The 19,224-nt window shown below is 51.3% G+C and overlaps 1 protein-coding gene and 1 long non-coding RNA gene across 2 annotated transcripts; one reads left to right on the top strand and one right to left on the bottom strand.

The window, feature by feature from the left end:
- The first annotated feature begins 984 nt into the window (after positions 1-984).
- On the top strand, positions 985-15,541 carry ABHD16A (abhydrolase domain containing 16A, phospholipase). Its single transcript, XM_060615110.2, has 20 exons — positions 985-1,191; positions 2,182-2,238; positions 2,940-3,006; positions 3,216-3,302; positions 6,371-6,456; positions 8,121-8,194; positions 8,354-8,476; positions 10,879-10,993; positions 11,086-11,187; positions 12,115-12,178; positions 12,595-12,644; positions 12,967-13,090; positions 13,547-13,651; positions 13,883-13,946; positions 14,200-14,256; positions 14,403-14,465; positions 14,611-14,687; positions 14,772-14,870; positions 14,971-15,017; positions 15,210-15,541. The coding sequence occupies exons 1-20, from the start codon at positions 1,060-1,062 to the stop codon at positions 15,291-15,293; spliced, it is 1,677 nt and encodes a 558-aa protein (XP_060471093.2). The 5' UTR covers positions 985-1,059; the 3' UTR covers positions 15,294-15,541.
- Positions 15,384-17,813, bottom strand: LOC132666898 (uncharacterized). The gene is made up of 2 exons (XR_009604893.2): positions 17,098-17,813; positions 15,384-16,788 (listed from the first exon to the last, which is right to left on the bottom strand). It is a non-coding gene; the product is annotated as an uncharacterized LOC132666898 (long non-coding RNA).
- Positions 17,814-19,224: the final 1,411 nt, after the last annotated feature.

Here is a 19,224-nt window from a genome sequence, read left to right as displayed (position 1 = left end):
GTACGGTCAACTGACTGAGCCACCCAGGAGCCACTTTAATGTTTTTTTATTTTAATTCCAGTTGGTTGACATACAGTGTTATAATAGTTTCAGGTGTACAATATACTGATTCAACATTTCCATGCATCACAGGGTACTCATCCCAACAAGTGCATGCCTTAATCCCCATCACCTATTTAATCCATGTCCCCCCTGCCCCCGGTATTAGCTGGATGCTGATTACATCGATATACTCAAATGGTGCACTTTTATGTATATATGCTTAGTGCAATAAAAAGCTAAAGAATTTACATATAATGTAGGTGTAACGTACAAAGAAAAGACAAACCTGTCTATTTAATAACAGTATTACCATTTCAAAGATCCTCTATGCTGTGTTACACTATTCTAAATTTGCTCTTTATCTTGCACTTACTTGACCATTAAATTTTCTTTTTGAAACGGGGTGTCAGGTTGTATGTAATCTATGGCTTTCTTTTTTCCAGTCAGTACTACGGTTTTGAGGTTCATCTACGCTTAAGAACGATAATGTATCCTTTATTTTTTAAACCAGTATTTCACACACGTTAACAATACTGAGTCCTCCTATCCATATCCATGACTGCGACGTAGCTCTCCACTTACTCAAGCCTTCAGTTTACCTCTTTCAAAAACTTCTGTAATTCTTTTCATAAAATCTTGCATTTCTTTGATTTGATGTATTCCTAGACACCTTTTCTTTTCCGTTGCTCTGGTCAAGTGCTCCTAATCCTGCCTCTCGTTCCCACTTCGCTCGAGAGTCTGCCAATATTAAGGGACAGAAATAAGTGACTGGACTACACCTGATAAAGTTGTAACTCTCCGCGTTCCAAACGCCTCCAACTAATTTCTGACCATCGCTCTACCCGTAGGTCCAATTGCCCGAAGCCCGTCTCAGGCAGCGCGGAAAATGTCTCCGCTCCGCACGAGGCGGAGCCGGTACGTGCTGACGTCAAGGGCACGCAATACCTTAGAGGCCGGGGAAGGGCGGGGCCAGCAGGGGGACCTGCTGCTGGGAGAGCAGCGGCCCGAGCGGGGGCCATGGCGAAGCTGCTGAGCTGCGTCCTAGGCCCCCGGCTCTACAAAATCTACCGGGAAAGAGACTCGGAAAGGGCCCCGTCCGGCGTCCCCGAGACTCCAACTTCAGTCACTACCCCCCCTTCCAGCTCCTGGGTGAGTCGAGTTCTCCCCTGGTCAAAAACATGGTACGGCCCAAACCCCTTTGCGGCCTTTGCTCCCCAGAAGCGCCCATTATTGGAAATCGGGGGAGCCTGGTTGTCAAGCCAGTTGTCTGCGAAGTGCTCTTTGTGCTTCCTGGGTTAAAGTCACGCCTGCGGACTGGCTGCCTCCTTTATCGCGGTTTGCCACCGCTTTCTCATTCCGACTACCACTCCTTGCTTTTTCCTCTCGCGGCCCCCCACCCTGTCTGTCGTGGTTCGTGCTGGTCCCATTTGACTCTACGTCCTGGAAGAGACCCTGCGCGGATTCGAGAGCTGGATGATTTTGCCGTCAAACTCTCGATTTCTTCCTGCTAGGTGCCTTCCCTGGTTCTGTTTTATCTTCCCTTTACCCTGGCCTTGAATTTCAACATGACTTGAATATGTCACGGACCCGCTGCCCCCCACCCAACCGCCCAACCTACTTTGGAGACCCCAGGGTCCTTGCATTCGTGAAAGCTGAGGGTGGTGGTAGGTTGTGCCCCTACACGGTCTCCACCTTTTTATTGGTAGTCTCAGATTATGTTTACTGCCCTCTACAAACCGTCCACCCTCAGCCACATTCTCTTCTTTAATCACCCCACTGTTATTTTTGTTCTTTCCCTCTTTTAAAGTTGTTATGGTGCCTTTCCTTTCTGCTGCTCTAACCCCTCTCCCCATATGCACATGCCCACAACCCATCTGAAACTGGGAGCAGAAATCATCCAGTGATGTTTTCACTTTTGCTCCCAAGTCCAGCCCCGTATGTTCTCACCGTCTGGGGTAGGAAATGAGGTTTGGAGTGGGGGTGGGGGGTGGGAAGAGGGGCTTCTGTGGGAGACAGGGATGTCCCAGGAGGGATAGCTTTGAAGGCTAGAACCAGAGGACACGAATCAGGGCTTTCAAAAGAGAAGGGGAAGGACTTGTCAATGGACACGGCCCTTGACACAGCCATCTGCTTTGGCAGGATACATACTATCAACCCCGTGCCCTGGAGAAGCATGCGGACAGCATCCTGGCACTGGTACGTCTGCCCTGCCATCTGGGACTACTGCATCTTTTCCGACCCACTTGCCCTCCCGAATTTTCTCCCCCGCAGCTTGGGAGAAGGCAGTGCCCCTGGGGGTGGGGGATGTTCTGGGCTCTGCAAGAGACTTCAACACACACACGGACGGACGTGCTGTCAAGTGCACACACTTGGCAGTCCTCTTTGGTGTGTGCATTTTTTTTCTCTGGGGCAGCCTGAGCCCTGAGGAAACTGTGCTTACTTTTGGGACCATCTGCAGGTGCTGAGTCCTGTGGTCCCCAGTGACCTGTCCTCCCTGGCAACTAACCTCTTTGGCTGCAAAGACAGCTGTTTTCTCTGGCAGGGTTCCTATGGTGACGTTTGTGCATCTCTTAGGGACCAGGCCAAGCGCTGTCCTGAGTGGGCTGAGTGAAAAGGCTTGATTAACTTGAGTAGAAAGAGAAACTGGCCTTTCAATGTGATGAAATTATGTCTGGAGATGAGGAAGAAAACAGAACCCGTACCTAATTTTACCAGCCTCTGTTATGCTCTGATACATTGCCTTTCAACAAATATTAAGCACCTACTGTGTCATGCACAGAATAGGTACTTGATATGATCTCCCTCAGGTTATCCACTTTGCTCAGAGGTTAGGCCTGGAAATGGCAGACCTGTGTGTGTGTGTGTATTGATTGCTTGTCCCCATCTCTCTGCTGCAGGCTTCAGTCTTCTGGTCCATCTCTTATTACTCCTCTCCCTTCGCCTTCTTCTACTTATACAGGAAAGGTCAGTGTGGTTTCAAAGGTGGTGGGCAGGTTGTTGGCAGCTGAGCTGACCCCCCCTAAAGAGGAGAGGGGACCTGAGAGGATGGCTTGGCTTCCCTCTTCCATCAGGCGTCTTCTTCCTCAGAGGGCATGGCTGTCCCAAAGAGAGGGTATGGGGTGGGGGTTGGGGTAGTGGGGAGAGCTTCTCATGTGATGCCTCTCCCCTCCCAGGTTACTTGAGCTTGTCCAAAGTGGTGCCGTTTTCTCACTATGCGGGGACACTGCTGCTACTCCTGGCAGGAGTGGCCTGCCTCCGAGGTAGGTTGAGAGGGAGCCTGGTTTGGATCTATCCCTCACTGGGTAAATATTTATGAAGTCACTTCTGCAAATACAGTTTTGTGTTGGGCCCTGAGGGGGAATAATTGGGAATGTTGAAGGCATGATCTTTTTCTTAAAGGGCGTGGTTGTAAGTAGGAAAAGCTAATTGGCAGAACACTTTGCTATTATCTAGAAGAGATGCATATACCCTACAATAATTCCACATATGTCCGTATATATGTTTGTAATAATCCAAAACTGGAAACAAGTCCATGGCCACAAATAGTAGGATGGCAGGGAGTCTCGTTCTAGGGCAGAACACAATACAGCAATGCAAATGAACAAATTGAAGCTACACTCAGCAACACAGATGAGTCTCACAATTGTAATGTTGAATGCAAGAAGAAGACTACCAAGGGGCGCCTGGGTGGCTGACTCGGTTAAACGTCCAACTTTGGCTCAGGTCATGATCTCGCGGTCCATGAGTTCGAACCCTGCGTCGGCTCTATGCTGACAGCTTAGAGCCTGGAGCCTGTTTCAGATTCTGTATCTCCCTCTCTCTCTGACCCTAGCCCATTCATGCTCTGTCTCTCTCTCTCTGTCAAAAATAAATAAGCATTAAAAAAAATTTTTTTTAAAAGAAGAAGACTAACAAATGATGTATGCAGTGTGTTTCTACTTATGTAAAGTTCAAGAGGGACGCATATAGAAGTGGCAAAACACAGGCATGCTTATCTTGAAAGTCAGGAGAGTGATTTCCTGGGAGAGGGAGGGAACAGGATAGGGAGGGCTCCTGGAGGGACGTGACTTTGTTCTCTTCCTTGACTAGGGTGATGGTCACAGGAATGTTTGCTTCGTATTTTTTAAACTGGATATATATTGGACACACGTATGTTATATCTCACAACTTAAAAATGAAGAGACAGTCCAAATCATTGCCCCTCGGCAGATGCATGTGAAGAAAACTGGGTGAGGGGATGCTTGGAGAGAGGTGGTAGGCTAGGAGCTGCATGGCTGCAGTCATATCCAGCCTGGGGCGGGGACCTTCTGCCTTCAATGTCCTGCCTCCTGATCTCCATTGGGGTGGGCTCCCTCATCAGAGAGGCGTTCCCTGACCACCTCTCCTAAAAGTAGCTTCCAGTCCTGGGTTTTGTCTTATTTTTAAATTTTACATATTTATTTAAGTTTTGGTTTTTTTTGTTTTTTGTGTTTTTTTTTGAGAGGGAGAGAGAGAGAATGAGTGGGAGAGGGGCAGAGAGAGGGAGACCAAGGATCTCGAAGTGGTCTCTGTGCTGACAGCAGAGAGCCTGATGTGGGGCTTGAACTCAAGAACTATGAGATCATGAGTTGGATGCCTAACCAACTGAGCCACCCAGGCAGCCCAAATTTTATTTATTCTTAATTTGGGTACATAAATTAAATATAGAGAAGTCCAGAGAACAAAGTGTCATGAACTAAAATGCTTATATTCTGTCATGTAGCTTCACATACTTTTTGTCAATAAAGTTCTTTTTTTTTTTTTTTAAATTTTTTAACGTTTATTTATTTTTGAGACAGAGAGAGACAGAGCATGAATGGGGGAGGGTCAGAGAGAGAGGGAGACACAGAATCGGAAACAGGCTCCAGGCTCTGAGCGGTCAGCACAGAGCCCGACGCGGGGCTCGAACTCACGGACCGCAAGATCATGACCTGAGCTGAAGTCGGACACTTAACCGCCTGAGCCACCCAGGCGCCCCTTGTCAATAAAGTTCTGAAGCATTGCATTCAGAGTTGGCATTCCTGTTGGAATCTTCCCCACTTCTGTGTTCCTCTTTCCCCAGAGGTAACCATTGTCACTTGGTGTGGTTTCTTTCCTGGTCCACATTTTTATCCTTTTATGAAAGATATACCTCATTTGATCAAATCTAAGCTGTTAGGAATTGTAAAATACATTCCAATTTCAGTTTTCAAATGTGAAAAACAATGCATTTTAGAATCTATGAAATATGGTAAGCATAAACCATATATAGCCATTCATTTGTGCATTTTGCCTTTTTGACACAAATGGCATCACATTATACAAATCATTCTGCACCTTCCTTCATTCTTAGTATTGTCTGGGGTCTCTACCCTTGATAATAATAGCATTCTAGTTGATTCTGGTTTTCTTCTTTATATCACTTAATCCTCTCTGAAATGTTCTTGTTTACTTGCTTATTGTCTTTCTCCAGCCCCACCCCACCCCCAGCCAAAGTACTAGCTCTCCGGGCTGGGACCTGTGTGTCTTATTTCCTGCTATCTCCCATGTCAGGACAGGGCCTGGCATATGACACCTGTCGGGTCAACGGAAGCAGAGAAGTCAGGGTTTGAGACTCCTTGGCAGTGAAGGGAGAGCAGATGTGATCGCCAAAGGGCCAGGTGAAGAGAGGAATGAGTGCAGTGTTGAGGATGGCTCTTATTTCAGAGAGGGAAGTAGAATGGAGGCAGGGGAGGAGTGGTCCAGGATTCAGAAGGTGGCAAAGATGGGCCCAGGAAGCAGAGGAGAAGGAGTCTCAGGGGACAGGAATAGTGCAGAGAGGCATAGTTGCAAGAGAGTGGGGATGGAGGAAGGAGACTTCGGATTCGGTGAGGAAGTGATTACGGGGCAAGAGCAGGAGCCATGAGGCCAGATGACAGGGAGTTAGACTATACAGAAGAGAGATGGAAAGCAAGCAGTGAAGAAGGGTGGCAGGGAAAAAAGAGACCAGTGTTCACAAGGGTGAACAGTAAGGTTGCATGACGGTGTGTTGCATGCAACAGTAAGGTTGCATGACTAGCAAAGTGAACATTCTGGAATGTTGAGGGTTGCCAACCTATAAAGAAACAAACTGAAGAAGTGGGTAGCAGAACACTGAAGCCAGTTGCTAGATATGGAGGAAGGGGGTCAGCTCCACTCTCCTATTTCCCCAGACCCTGGGCCACCTGTTCCTTTCCCTCCCACTTCCCTTTTCAGGGCCTTCTCCGTGCCCATCTCCAATCCTCTTCCTGAAACTTACTCAGCTTGCTCTTCCCAGTTTTCCTAACACTGTCTCCTATCCTCTCTCTACCAGGCATCGGCCGCTGGACCAACCCCCAGTACCGGCAGTTCATCACCATCTTGGAGGCAACACATAGGAACCACTCTGCAGAAAACAAGGTAAGGGGTCCCAGGAAAGGTGCCAGACAGGTGCCCTGGCAGCAGCTTTCTCAGCTGCCTCTCCAGAGCACTGGGTACCAGCTTCTGTCAGGGCGAGTTGTGTTGCCATCTATGGCAGTAGGTTTTTGCTTGCACATTGCTATAGCCCTTCTCCCCTGTGCAAGTGAACTGTCCACCCAGAGAATTTTCCTCCCTACCACTTCTAACGGGATGTTCCACTAGAACAATCCTCCACCCTTCTCCCCTCCATCTGTAAGAATTGTCTAGATGTGGAAATATTCCACATCTTAGAAGGGGGTCTTCTCTCTGTCACAGCAGCTCGGTTCTGTAAGTGTTGTTTATTTTGGCTGTGTGCATTGAACACCATGCTAGTTTTGTTCAGGGATGGGTCAAGATGGACAGGTGTGTCCACTGTTGTGCCCAGAAGCACAGCGTGGCGCCAGGAGGGAGAAAAGCCAGGGCATAGTGTCCTTGGAGTTGTGTCAGCCCAGCTGGTGCTGGAGTGTGATTATCTTTGAGAAGGGGCTTTGGGGCCCTATAAAGCTCTTCCCTGTTAGGGATTCCTGGGATCAAAGAGCTGTGACCCTACCATCACTGTGTTACTGGTTGTTCCACGCCGCCGTTTACAGAGCTATGTAATGATGCTCTACCACGCCGCTGTCTGAGGCATTTTGCGTACGCCCTTCCCAATCCTCACAATAGCCACACGAGGTGGCATTATTATACCTCTGAGGAAACAGGAAAAAAGAGGTTAAGTGACAAGCAGAGTCACAGAGCAAAGGAAGGGGCTGGGTCTGGATTTGAGGCCTGGTCTGAGCAAAGCCTGCTTGAAATTTGCTTTTCTTCCATTTTGTTTTGTTTTGCCATTTACATTTTTTTACAGTGTTTCTGTTGTTCTTCCTTAGTCAAGTTATTTTTGAAAATGTCAAAAAAATTTCCTGTGACAGAAAATAAAAAGAGCTCTCAAAATAGAGCACTGGGGAGCTCTTAGGGTGAGGGAGGGGGTACAGCAGAGAGTCAGACACAGCTCCCGCCACCCTCAGAGAGCGTGTGGACAGACTTCGTGGGGTGACTGGAGGCATCGATAGCCTGGCTGGCATCACCAGCCCATGGCTGCCGAAGGTGAGAGAAGGCAGGTGGCTGTGAGGATGGAGCAGAGAGGGCTTCGTTCAGGAGGTGATTCCAATGCAAAGGAACCACTCACTGTAGACATTACTTTCCTTGTTCCCTCTCACCCAACCTTAGGACAGTCATTTTGATCCTCTAGGGCAACATCATGTAAAGGACCCGGTGGGGGAAAGGGGTATGACCAGCCAACAGACCCCGCCCCCACTTCCTCCCTCAAAAGCACCAGCACCTCCAGCCACCCCTTCTTGGGGTGGGTCAGTTTTATATTTTGGAAAAGCAAAGAGTGTTGAGTAGTTCTTCTGGAAGCAGACAGGCCAGTTTTGATACCTGATAGGGTATCCTCTCTTGCCTGATTTTTCTGGCTGTGACAGAGCTTACCCTCTATGAACTAGGAGTGTGTTGACCTCGACTTGTCTCCCTATGATGTGTGGGGGCCAGTCCTGTGGATGAGGGTGCCAAGGGTGGGTAGGTGGGCCTGCCCCAATTTCTTAGTTTCCCTTTTCCTCCCCTCCTCTTTCTCTCCCTGCCCACCACAGAGGCAGCTCGCCAACTACAACTTTGACTTCAAGAGCTGGCCAGTGGACTTCCACTGGGAAGAGCCCAGCAGCCGGTGAGGCCCCAGTTCTTTCACTCCATCCTGCTCTGTCCTGTCCCACACCTCCGTCCCCATCTTGGGCCCCAGGGCCTCCTTTCCAGTGCCATCTCCTCATTCCTGGACCTCAGCTTGCTGCTTCTGACTCCAACCTCCCCTACATCTTTCCATCCTCAGGAAGGAGTCTCGAGGGGGCCCTTCCCGCCAGGGCGTGGCCCTGCTTCGCCCAGAGCCCCTGCATCGGGGGACAGCAGACACTCTCCTCAACCGGGTCAAGAAGCTGCCTTGTCAGATCACCAGGTGAGAAGCAGCAGGGAAGAGAGGCCATCTGGGGTGGAGGGGACATCGGGTGAGGACTCCAGGACTGGGTGCTATGGATAAAATAGCTGCCATTTATTGGGCCTAGTGCTATGTATTTTGTATTATTTGTGATGGTTTTTAATCTACATTTATATGTGAAGAAAAGAGGCTCAGGGAGGTGTAGTCTCACAGATGGTGAATGAAGGGTTGGGATATTAATAATTCTGTCTGACACAAAAGCTCTTTTATTTTATTATTATTATTTTTAATTAATTAATTTACTTGTTTATAAATGTTTATTTATTTTTGAGAGAGAGAGCTGGGGAGGGGCAGAGAGAGGAAAAGACAGAGGTCCCAAAGTGGGCTCAGTGCTTACAGCAGAGAGCCCAGTGTGGGGCTCGAACCCGCGAATGGCCTGAGCCAAAGACAGACGCTTAACTGACTGAGACATCCAGGTGCTGCTAAAATTTATTTAAGTAAGCTCTTCACCCAACATGGGCCTTGAACTCACAACCCCAAGAGCAAGAGCCACATGCTTTACCGACTAAGCCAGCCAGACACCCCACAAAAGCCCTTCTAACGAGGCTGAGAGAGAACAATGAGGTTGAGAGTGTGGTGGAGACACATAGCCTTAGCTGGAGTGGCATCTGGTGACAGCTGTGCCCCTGACCTGGCCTCTCTACTCCTAGATTCTTCTGCCTTAAGCAAGCTACAATTTCTGCATCCATGAATAACGCACTTTATAGGATTGGTATATTAAGTAGAGTAACATATTCAGAAGGGTTACTACTTTGCCTGGGTACTTGACAGCAAAGCCCAAGTTGTGGCTATTGATGATGTCAGAAGTGACAACAGTAAGCCTTCCTCCCTTACAGTAGAGCAGATGCTGTGGCAATTTTCTATTGTTGGGGGCTGGGAGGCAGTTCCAAGATACCAAGGAAAGGGATGGATTTAGTGATCAGTGTGGCCTGGGTGACGATTGGTCAGAGGGACAAACCAAATTTGCGGTTTTGAGGGGATGCTGGACAGGGTGGTACATACCTGTTTTTTTCTGGGGACAAATCCTATTTCAGGATTAACTGGAAATGGTTAATTGTCTTTTTCAGATACCTACCACAGCTTATCTGTCTAGATTAGTGCATTTGTTCAGTAAATATTTATTAAGCCCCTCTTTGTCAGGCTCTAGCCACCTGCTACGTGGCAGAATAGGGCATATTGCAGAACAGAACAGTCAGGTCTCTGCCCTGGTGGAGTCTGCAGTCTAGTGTGGTGTATTTCAAACTACCGTCCATTCATGAATCTTGAAATCGAGTGAATTACAGCTGTCATTTTTTATTTTTTTTTTTTATTTTTTTTTTTTTTAATTTTTTTTTCAACGTTTTTTATTTATTTTTGGGACAGAGAGAGACAGAGCATGAATGGGGGAGGGGCAGAGAGAGAGGGAGACACAGAATCGGAAACAGGCTCCAGGCTCCGAGCCATCAGCCCAGAGCCTGACGCGGGGCTCGAACTCACGGACCGCGAGATCGTGACCTGGCTGAAGTCGGACGCTTAACCGACTGCGCCACCCAGGCGCCCCCAGCTGTCATTTTTTAAAGTATTACAGGGGGCCTTTAAATAAGTTGCATTTATACATTAACAGAATCATAGTTAATAATAACTTTGCTTTGGGGTCCGTGTGTGGCTCAGTTGGCTGAGTATCTGACTCTTGATTTCGGCTCAGGTCATGATCTCACAGTTGTGAGATCAAGCCCCGTGTCAGGCTCCACGCTGAGTGTGGAGCCTGCTTGCGATTCTCTCTCTCCCTGTCTCTCTCTCTCTCTCTCTCTCTCTCTCTCTCTCTCTCTCTGCTTCTCTCTCTCTCTCTCTCCCCCACCTGTGCACGCACTCTCTCTAAATAAATAAATAAACATTTAAAAATTAAAAAGAATAGGGGCACCTGGGTGGCTCAGTCGGTTAAGCGGCTGACTTTGGCTCAGGTCATGATCTCGCGGTCTGTGAGTTCCAGCCCCACGTTAGGCTCTGTCCTGACAGCTCCCGGCCTGGAGCCTGCTTCCGATTCTGTATCTCCCTCTCTTTTAATTAATAAGAATTACTTATCGCATATAGAAAATATTATCTCCTAAAATTTTCAATATTATAAATATAGATGTGTGTACTGGGCCACAATATAAAATGTGCATATTATAAAGGTTGTAGTAAAAAAATTTTTGAAGAACACCAGCCTGGTACATATATTACTTCATTATGTCCTGAAAGAGGAGAACAAAGCTGTAAAAGTCAAGAAACAAAACTGTAAAGGTCAGGGGTGAAGCAGGCCCCAGAGTCTCTGAGTGCTAGGGCTAGGATAATCCCTGGGTCCTACTGAGGTCAAGGGTTCGTTAACCCCATGTTCCCCACAGCTACTTGGTGGCGCACACTCTGGGGCGCCGGATGCTATATCCAGGCTCAGTGTACCTGCTCCAGAAGGCCCTCATGCCCATGCTGCTGCAGGGCCAGGCCCGGCTGGTGGAAGAGGTGAGGCCCCTGCCCCCACCCCACCCCCGATGGTCCTTCTCCCCCTACCAGGGATGTGACCTCCTGCCCCTCACAACATCTCCCCCACTCAGTGCAACGGGCGCCGGGCAAAGCTGCTGGCCTGCGATGGCAACGAGATTGACACCATGTTTGTGGACCGGCGGGGGACGGCTGAGCCTCAGGGACAGAAGCTGGTGAGAGGGAGCAGGGAGCCCAGCCCAAAAGTGGTGTGGGGAGAGCAGTGGAGGTTCTGGGGACCTCAGTTCTACAGCAGCCCTAAGAAGTACATCTGGGGATAATCCCATCTCCCACCCCACCCTCAAGACATGTTGCCATAGGAAAACCCTACCACAGGGAAATAGATGAAGTAGGAGTTGACATTCAAGGACCAAAAAGTAATCTTGTAATAGTCACCACTTAGCATTTATCACATAGAAGGCATATATTTAATCCTCAAAACAACCCTGTAGAAGAGGTACTATTTTTAGGAGAGCCCATTTTACAGATGATGAAACTGAGCCTGGGATAATTTTCCCAGACCACACAGTAAGTGAGAGAGCTGGGATTTGAACCCAGGTAGCCTGGCCTCCAGTATATCCTGCCTCCATGAGGGAGCCATGGAAAGAGCACTGAGTCAGCAGTCCAGGGAGCTGACTCCTGGTTCCGGCACTGCCCAGCTGCTATGAGAATCCATGCAAGCTCCACCATCTCTGAGTTTGGGCTCGGGGCCCCATGAAATTAAAGTTTATCTGACTCTAAGTCTGGGGCCCAGAGATGGAAAGTGATTGGCATGCCACACAAAAGAAACAGTCATGAAAAAAATAGACCCAAAAACTAGAAAGGAAAAAAATATCCATAGCCCCATTTCTGAGAGCTGTCCCCCGGTGGTCTTCCAAGGAAAACGACACTGCTGAGTGGTCGAGCAGTTCGTCTTCCTCAGTTTGCTAAGCTTTTGCATCCACTCTGCCTCTCATGCACCTTGTAAAATTAGAAGTTTCTTTTCCCGTTGAAGACAACAGACCCTTTCCTCTTCCCTGTAAAGCTCCCACGTCCTGCCACACGGGGGATTTTCAGTCCCAGCTTGGCTCCTTCACAGCCCTCCTTCCTGCTTCCTTCCGTAGGTGATCTGCTGTGAGGGGAACGCAGGCTTCTATGAGGTGGGCTGCATTTCTACACCTCTGGAAGGTAGGCCCAGGGCACAATACTCGTCTCTGCCCTTCGGAATGGAATGTCCCCACCTTCCCACACCAGTATAACTTCCCTGGGCCAGATCACCTTATCTGAGTGAGGTTTGAAATTCTCACATTTGGGGGGGAGTTTACTCCCCATTCGCTTTGCCAACCTTACATTCCCTCCCTTTGGGCTGTGTCCCTAACATTATGGCCTTCATTCTGTCCCCATGACATAATCACATCTCTCCCTTCTGCTGCCTCAGAACCTCTGGTGTCATCTCCCCATTCTGAGAAAGCTTGGAGTTACTCACCTCTAAATTTGGGGTTGTTTAGAGCTTCCATGTTGTGTTGGTCTTTCCCCCCGGGGCTGGAGGTGGGGGAGGTGTGGGCCACAAGGTCATAGCCCCTCCTCCTCCTCCTGTGTTGCAGCTGGATATTCTGTCCTGGGCTGGAATCATCCAGGCTTTGCTGGAAGCACGGTGAGACACTCTGAAATCCCTTTCTTTTCCTGAATTTATGGTTATGGTCTGTCTCCCTCTGGTCAGCCACTGGAATTAGGAAAAGGGGCGTATATTTCTCTGGTGGCTCTCACTCATCTGTCACCTGGGTGCCAAGGGCAGGGAACCATGACGCCACCCCACAGTGAGAAGTGGCATTTCTGGAGAGTGCGGGCCCTCTCGCCACCCTTCTCTTCTGCACCCTCTGTCTCTTGTAGGGTAGCTCTGTGCTGGAAGCGTGCAAGTGGCCCATGAACCAGCCTCTGGTGCTAATCCATTCCTGCGTTTGCCCTTCTTCCTGCAGGGGGTGCCATTTCCTCAGAATGAGGCCAATGCCATGGATGTGGTGGTCCAGTTTGCCATCCACCGCCTGGGCTTCCAGCCCCAGGACATCATCATCTATGCCTGGTCCATCGGTGGCTTCACTGGTACCAGCCTACCCCGACCCTGGGCAAATTATGCCACCCCCAGCCCCTCAAAGAGCAGTAGGGAAATGCCCTGAGGGCCCAGCAGTGGGGTAGAGGCTTAAGGGAGGAGAGGACGGAGGAGGGATATCTGCATGTGTCTGGAAGATGGTATCCTATTTGTATACGTTCACATTTCCTTCTACCTTATGCCCATTATGAAAAGAAGCAGACCAGGGTCCTGGAGGGGGGAGATCAGGGAAGTGAAGTTTTCCTCTGCACGTGGTCTTCGATGCACTTTGATATTCTCTCTCCGTCTTCTCCATACAGTGCCCTGGCCAAGTGAAGTGAGGGGTTAAGGGGGACCTGGGGCTAACCTAGTAGAGATGATTGTGTCAGCCTGTAGGGTCAATGGGACAAAGATGGGGTGGTGGGCAGGAGCCCCTCGGTCCTCACCTTTCTTCCTTGTTCTGGTACCAGCCACATGGGCAGCCATGTCCTACCCAGACATTAGTGCCGTGATCCTGGATGCCTCCTTTGATGACTTGGTGCCCTTGGCCTTGAAGGTTATGCCAGATAGCTGGAGTGAGTGCAGCTCCCAGGCCTGCCTTTCCAGGGAAGGGGTGGGCTGGAACTGGGAACTATTGTAACTGGAGATGGTTTCTTTTTATGTAGGTGGGGAGTGGGTCACCCAACGGGATGAAAAGCAGGAGGGCTCCCCTGTCTGGGGCCTTAGTTTTCTTTGTGAACAGTGGGGAACTATATGTTGTGCAAGGGCTTTGTCTCTGCCATCCCGTCACTCTGATCCCACTCTAGGGGGCCTTGTGACCAGGACCGTGAGGCAGCATCTCAATCTGAACAACGCAGAACAGCTGTGCAGGTGAGGGCAGGCCAGTAACCGGTGTGTAACTCCCTTCCCCACTTCCCCACTGTACAGGCTTTGCTGGGTATTCAAGCAGATCTCCCAGTAAGGCCAGAATGTGGGCCATGCCTGTTCTTAAATATTTTCTCACCCCTGAGTGAAGGGCTAGCCTGTGGGGCCCTGCTATAGTAGGGGGTTAGGCTGCAGCCAGTGCAAGGGTGGGGTGGCCACTTGTCCCCTCTCCCTCTGAGCACCACACTGTCCTCTGAAGGTACCAGGGCCCTGTGTTGCTGATCCGCAGAACCAAGGATGAGATCATCACCACCACGTGAGTGCCTGGGAGCCTCTGCCCTCCTAGATCCCAGATGTAGCTAGGAAGTTGCCCTTCCCACCTCTGCCCACCAGAAACCTAGGTATCCAGACCCTTCCTCCCCAACCTCCAGCCCCTCCAGTGTACACTGTTCTCACCCCCAGGGTTCCTGAGGACATCATGTCCAACCGAGGCAATGACCTCCTGCTGAAGCTCCTACAGTATCGGTAAGCGGGAGTGTATGTGCATGCGTGTGTGTGTGTGCATGTGTTTACTGACACTGGCGTGGCAAGGGAGGGAGGGAAGAGGGTTTAGGGATGAGGAGTGAAGAGAATTGGGTCCTGACCTCTGGTCCTGGTGCTCCCTCTGTAGGTATCCCCGTGTAATGGCAGAGGAGGGTCTTCGAGTGGTGAGGCAGTGGCTGGAAGCCTCCTCACAGCTGGAGGAAGGTGCAGGGGGACGCGGTGAGGCCTTTGGGTGGGGGCCTGGCCGGGCCAGGTCACTGACAAGCCCTCCTTTCTCTCCCTGAGCAGCCTCGATTTATAGCCGTTGGGAGGTAGAGGAGGACTGGTGCCTGTCCGTCCTCCGCTCCTACCAGGCAGAGCACGGGCCTGACTTCCCCTGGAGTGTGGGTAAGGACGTCCTGTGGCAGGAGGGGGTGTTGGGAAGAAGCCAGGAAGGAGGATGAATACCCAGATGTATGGCTCATGTGTGAACGGCTCTTCTCCACAGGGGAGGACATGAGTGCAGACGGAAGGCGGCAGCTGGCCTTGTTTCTGGTGAGCTGAGGGGTGGCGGACAGGAAGGGGGTGCCGGGATGGCCAGGGGGCTTGGAGACAGGGGATACCATGTAAGCATTGGAAGTGGCAGCTTGTAGGGTATGGGAGGTGGTTTCAGAGGCTGTGGAGGTGTTTGGGGGTGCTGTATACTGCGGTGCTCTGCACCCCACCTGTCCTGCCCTCTTCCTTCAGGCTCAGAAGTATCTGCACAACTTCGAGGCCACGCACTGCACCCCGCTCCCGGCCCCGAACTTCCAGATGCCCTGGCACCTCTAGGGACCACAGTGGGACTCATTCTGAAAGAGTGGGATAGGAGGAGACATGAGGAAGGCTCTTCTTATTTGTGATTCTCTGTGTTCATGTTGCTATTTATAGTTTGTGGAAAGTGGGGGGCTGTCCCCCTTCTCACTGCCCTATTGCACGTTTCCCCTCATCCATCTGGCAGTACCTAACCTTCCCCAACATATACCCCGCATTCAGTGAATGGATTATTCCTAATAATTAATAAAAAGGTATTTTTTCTACAGGCTGGCTAATTGTGTGACTTTCCAAGTGTCCAGGAGCCTGGGGCCGGTAGTGGGGACAGCTGAAGCTGCAAAGAGCTGGGCTTTGGGGAACCCGACTCCAGCCGGCCAACTTAACCCTCCCCATCCCTGCTGTTCTCCCAGGCCTCCAGCCCCCAACCTGAGCTGTCCTCATGCCGTGGGTCCCCAAGCCTCCCCATTGGCTAGTGTGTCTAGTAGTATCACATGTGCAGCCTCCCCAGCCCGCGCACCAGTCCTTCCTGCATAACCCTGCAGCCACTGTAGGAGCTCACGGTTGCCCCCTCTTTGCTAAGAGCTCCAGAGCTTTCACTTACAAAGTGTTTTCTAGTACCTGATTTCCCCTACTTGGCTCTTCTACAGATTTCCAGCTCCAACCTGCATGGCTTCACCTTAAGTATCACCAGTTTTCCTTACTCAGCTCTTGCTGTTCCAAGGGGGAGTGAGGAACAGCCCACTCCCCATGTCTTCTGCGGCAAACCCTGCACACCTCTTCACCATGCCTTTGTCACTCTCACGCATCTGTTGCAGTTCAGTGACAGGGCCTGCCAGGGACTGAGGCTTCCCAGAGCCACACTTCACCTTTCTGGACGCTATTAGAAGAAAATCCCTAAGTTGAACCCGAGGAAATTGGCTTTCTGTAACTTCTGTCCTATTTCCAATCCTCAGACTTCATGGAACAGAATGAGTTTTCCTCCCACCTGTCAGTTTGTTGCCTGGCCACCTTCTTCTTGGGAAACCTCTTTTAGCTGAAACGCTCCCAGGGTTACCCTCCTTGGTCCTCTGTTTTGAACAAGCTCAACGTGGGCAAGCAACAATGTTCTGATATCCTAGATAGCTTCTGGCTAATATCAGTGTCTCCTGGAACCCCAGGGCATGAAGCTCCTCCTCAGTCTCTGGGCAGGGGCTGTCTGCCCTCACCAGCTCACCAGCTCCTTCAGTGGGGGCATACTGAGTCTCCACTGGAAGGGTGATCTGAGACTTGTCAGGTGATATACCTGATAATTGGGGTCAAAAGAGAAGAGGTGGCCACAGCTCCAGAATGCTCCACCTTTAGCAAACACTGGAGAGTTGATACTGGCACTCTGTTCCTCTGTCCCATCCCAGGGGGCAAACAGGGTGGGGAGTGTGGAGCATGCTCCAGCTGGATGGTTCTGAACCTCACCTTCCAGGATCTACTAGGACAGTTAGTCTCCTGGAAAACAAGTCTGTTCAGTTAAGGTAACAACCTCCTTGAATGCAAATAGGGGGCACTTAGCCCCACCTCCCACACCCTGGAGACAAAGGACTCCCCTTTCCTGGCCAAGGCCACTAGGGACTCTGTTGACTGGCCTCTACCACCACTTCCCCCTTCCCCTTCTTCCTGCATAAAGAACAGTGGATGCCATGAAGAGCCCTCAGATAACTGAAGTGGGTGGGGAGAGGGGAGGCTTAACATTTGAATTCTGGACCACCGAACCCCAGGGGCCTCAGTCTACTTCCTTAGATTACTCCCCACGTGATAAAGCTCACATCAGCTTTGTTTTTAGAACCACCACCACACACCACCCCCTGCCCCCGGTTGGACCAGCTCCCTGTCCACTCCTCACCCTATATAGCAGGGTTCCAACAGTCCCAGGAGAAGAACAGCCGAGATGCAGACCCCACATCTGCTGGAACTCTGGACCTTGCCTTACTGGGCACCAGGCAAGGTCTGGACGCCCAGGCGCCCCCGAGGAGCTGGGTACACGGGGAGAGAGGATGGAGGCTGGGACAAAGAAGGATTAACACCTGGGCAGGAAACCTGGGAAGGAGAGGTGGGCCCTGGGCTGGGCCCGGGCTCGCCCTGCGCTGCTTTCAGTGTGAGTTGCGGGAGTAGGCTCAGGGCTCGGTGATTGGGCTGAGGATTTGCTCGACTCCCCCGAGAGGGTCAGGTGTTTCCCTCCCAGCTGTCACAAGTGAGTGAGGGCCAGGTACTTATCCGTTCATTCATCCATCCAACAAGCCATCCCAACTCCCTCAGGAACCGAGTCTTTTTTTTTTTTCTTTCATTCATTTATATGCGGGTTAAAGATCGCCGCTCTCTAGTTCCACTCCAGACCGCCTGGTCCAGCTGCTCAGCGAACAGAACTTGGCTCCCCGCCCCCTTGTTTGCCCCGCCCATAGCCCTGACTGTAGCATTCTCTCCTCGGGCCCCACCTCCTTTGTTTCGTCACTCGGCTGCTTACCCCCACCGGTAACCCGCGTCCCCAAGGCACTCCGCGCAGAAACTGTCCTCGGCTGCTATCACCACGGCGACTACAGCAGCGCCCCGCCTCTTCACCCCTGGAAAGCCTCCACCAAGCCCATCACCGTGGCAACGAACTCACCAGGCTCGGCAGGCGCACTGGCCGCGCCCAGCCGTTTAGACTGAGGAGTAGCAAAATGAAACTGGGACTGGATTAATGGCCCTGAGGCCACGCCCCTTCCGTGGAACCACTCTCCCAGCTCGCACCGAACCCAGCCTCGAAATACCGCCCCTATCTTCCCTCTGGCTATTCGGAGGCCGGGTTCGGAGGACGCTGTGAAATTCCCTTCTAACTCCTTTCTGCCCCGTTCGCTTCAAGAGGAGCCTCCGCTCTCTGATTCTCTTTGTCTACCACTCTGTCGCTCATTCAGCAGACATTTATGCAGGTGCCAGGCGCTCCCCCCCAAATCTTCATTACTCCGACTTTTCAATAATACAATTGTCTGGTTTCATTTATCCCAAGGCTCTTGGGCGCGCAGTGGCGTGCGTTTTCCTTTCGTATTCCTTCTTTCCTGTCCGTCTTTCTTGGCTCAAATCTGAGTCCATTTCTTCCCATCTTCCCCATCAGCGCCCCGAGGCCAAATGATTCTCGGATGGTCTGGGACTGTAAGCAGGGAGCCCTCCCTCAGGGCCGCACCCCAAACCTCCAGACCAGAAACTGGAGCAGGTGGTTTGCTCCTGTACGCCGAGCTCTTCCTACAGAACCCCCGACCCTTAAAGTGAAAACCCTGAGTCTCTCAGAGACCCTGACCTGGCGAGGTGCGTGCTGAGCTGGTCGCTTGAAGGAGCTCAGCGGGCGAACCCCCGAGTAAAGGCGGCCCCCAGCAAAGGACGTGGGCGGGGCTCCTGGGACGCCCACCTCCGCTCTTTGGTTGCGGCGTAGCCTCCGGCCCAGTGGGTTGGTGGTGCCACAGCACCTCCTTCTAGGGAAGCCGCGTGGTGCTCTGGGCGTCTGTTAGGGGCGGAAGGCTAGGTCTGACGCCAGGCATGTTTTCCCAGGTTTCATTGCCAGCCAGCACCCCCCCCCCCCCCCCCGGGGCAGAGAACTGCGCGTGGCCAGAGGGCCGCCCCCGCTTCCTCCTAGGAGCCCTGAAGTGCAGTCAGGCTCGGAGAGTGAGAGCCCGGCGCCAGAGCGTTGTGGGCGCCGGAGATCAGAGTCACTGACCTGCAGCGGAGCTTAGGCGGGGTGGGGTAAAAGGGGGCGTAAGGAAAGGTGCTGGCTAGTTACCTCGAACCCACAGGGGCCACTGGGCTGAATAGGTCAGTCGGGACTCAGGTGTCCTCGCTTCTAGATTTCTGACAGTTCCACGTTGTTCCCATCTTGAAAAATGGTACCACCAATCACCTCCTTGGGCAAGCCTATCCCCCACTTTTCCTCTTTCCATATTCAGTCTAACTG

The sequence above is a fragment of the Panthera onca genome, chromosome B2, assembly GCF_046562875.1.
Source record: "Panthera onca isolate mPanOnc1 chromosome B2, mPanOnc1 haplotype 2, whole genome shotgun sequence".
NCBI classification, from domain to species: domain Eukaryota; kingdom Metazoa; phylum Chordata; class Mammalia; order Carnivora; family Felidae; genus Panthera; species Panthera onca.
This window is presented reverse-complemented; position numbering and strand designations above follow the sequence as displayed.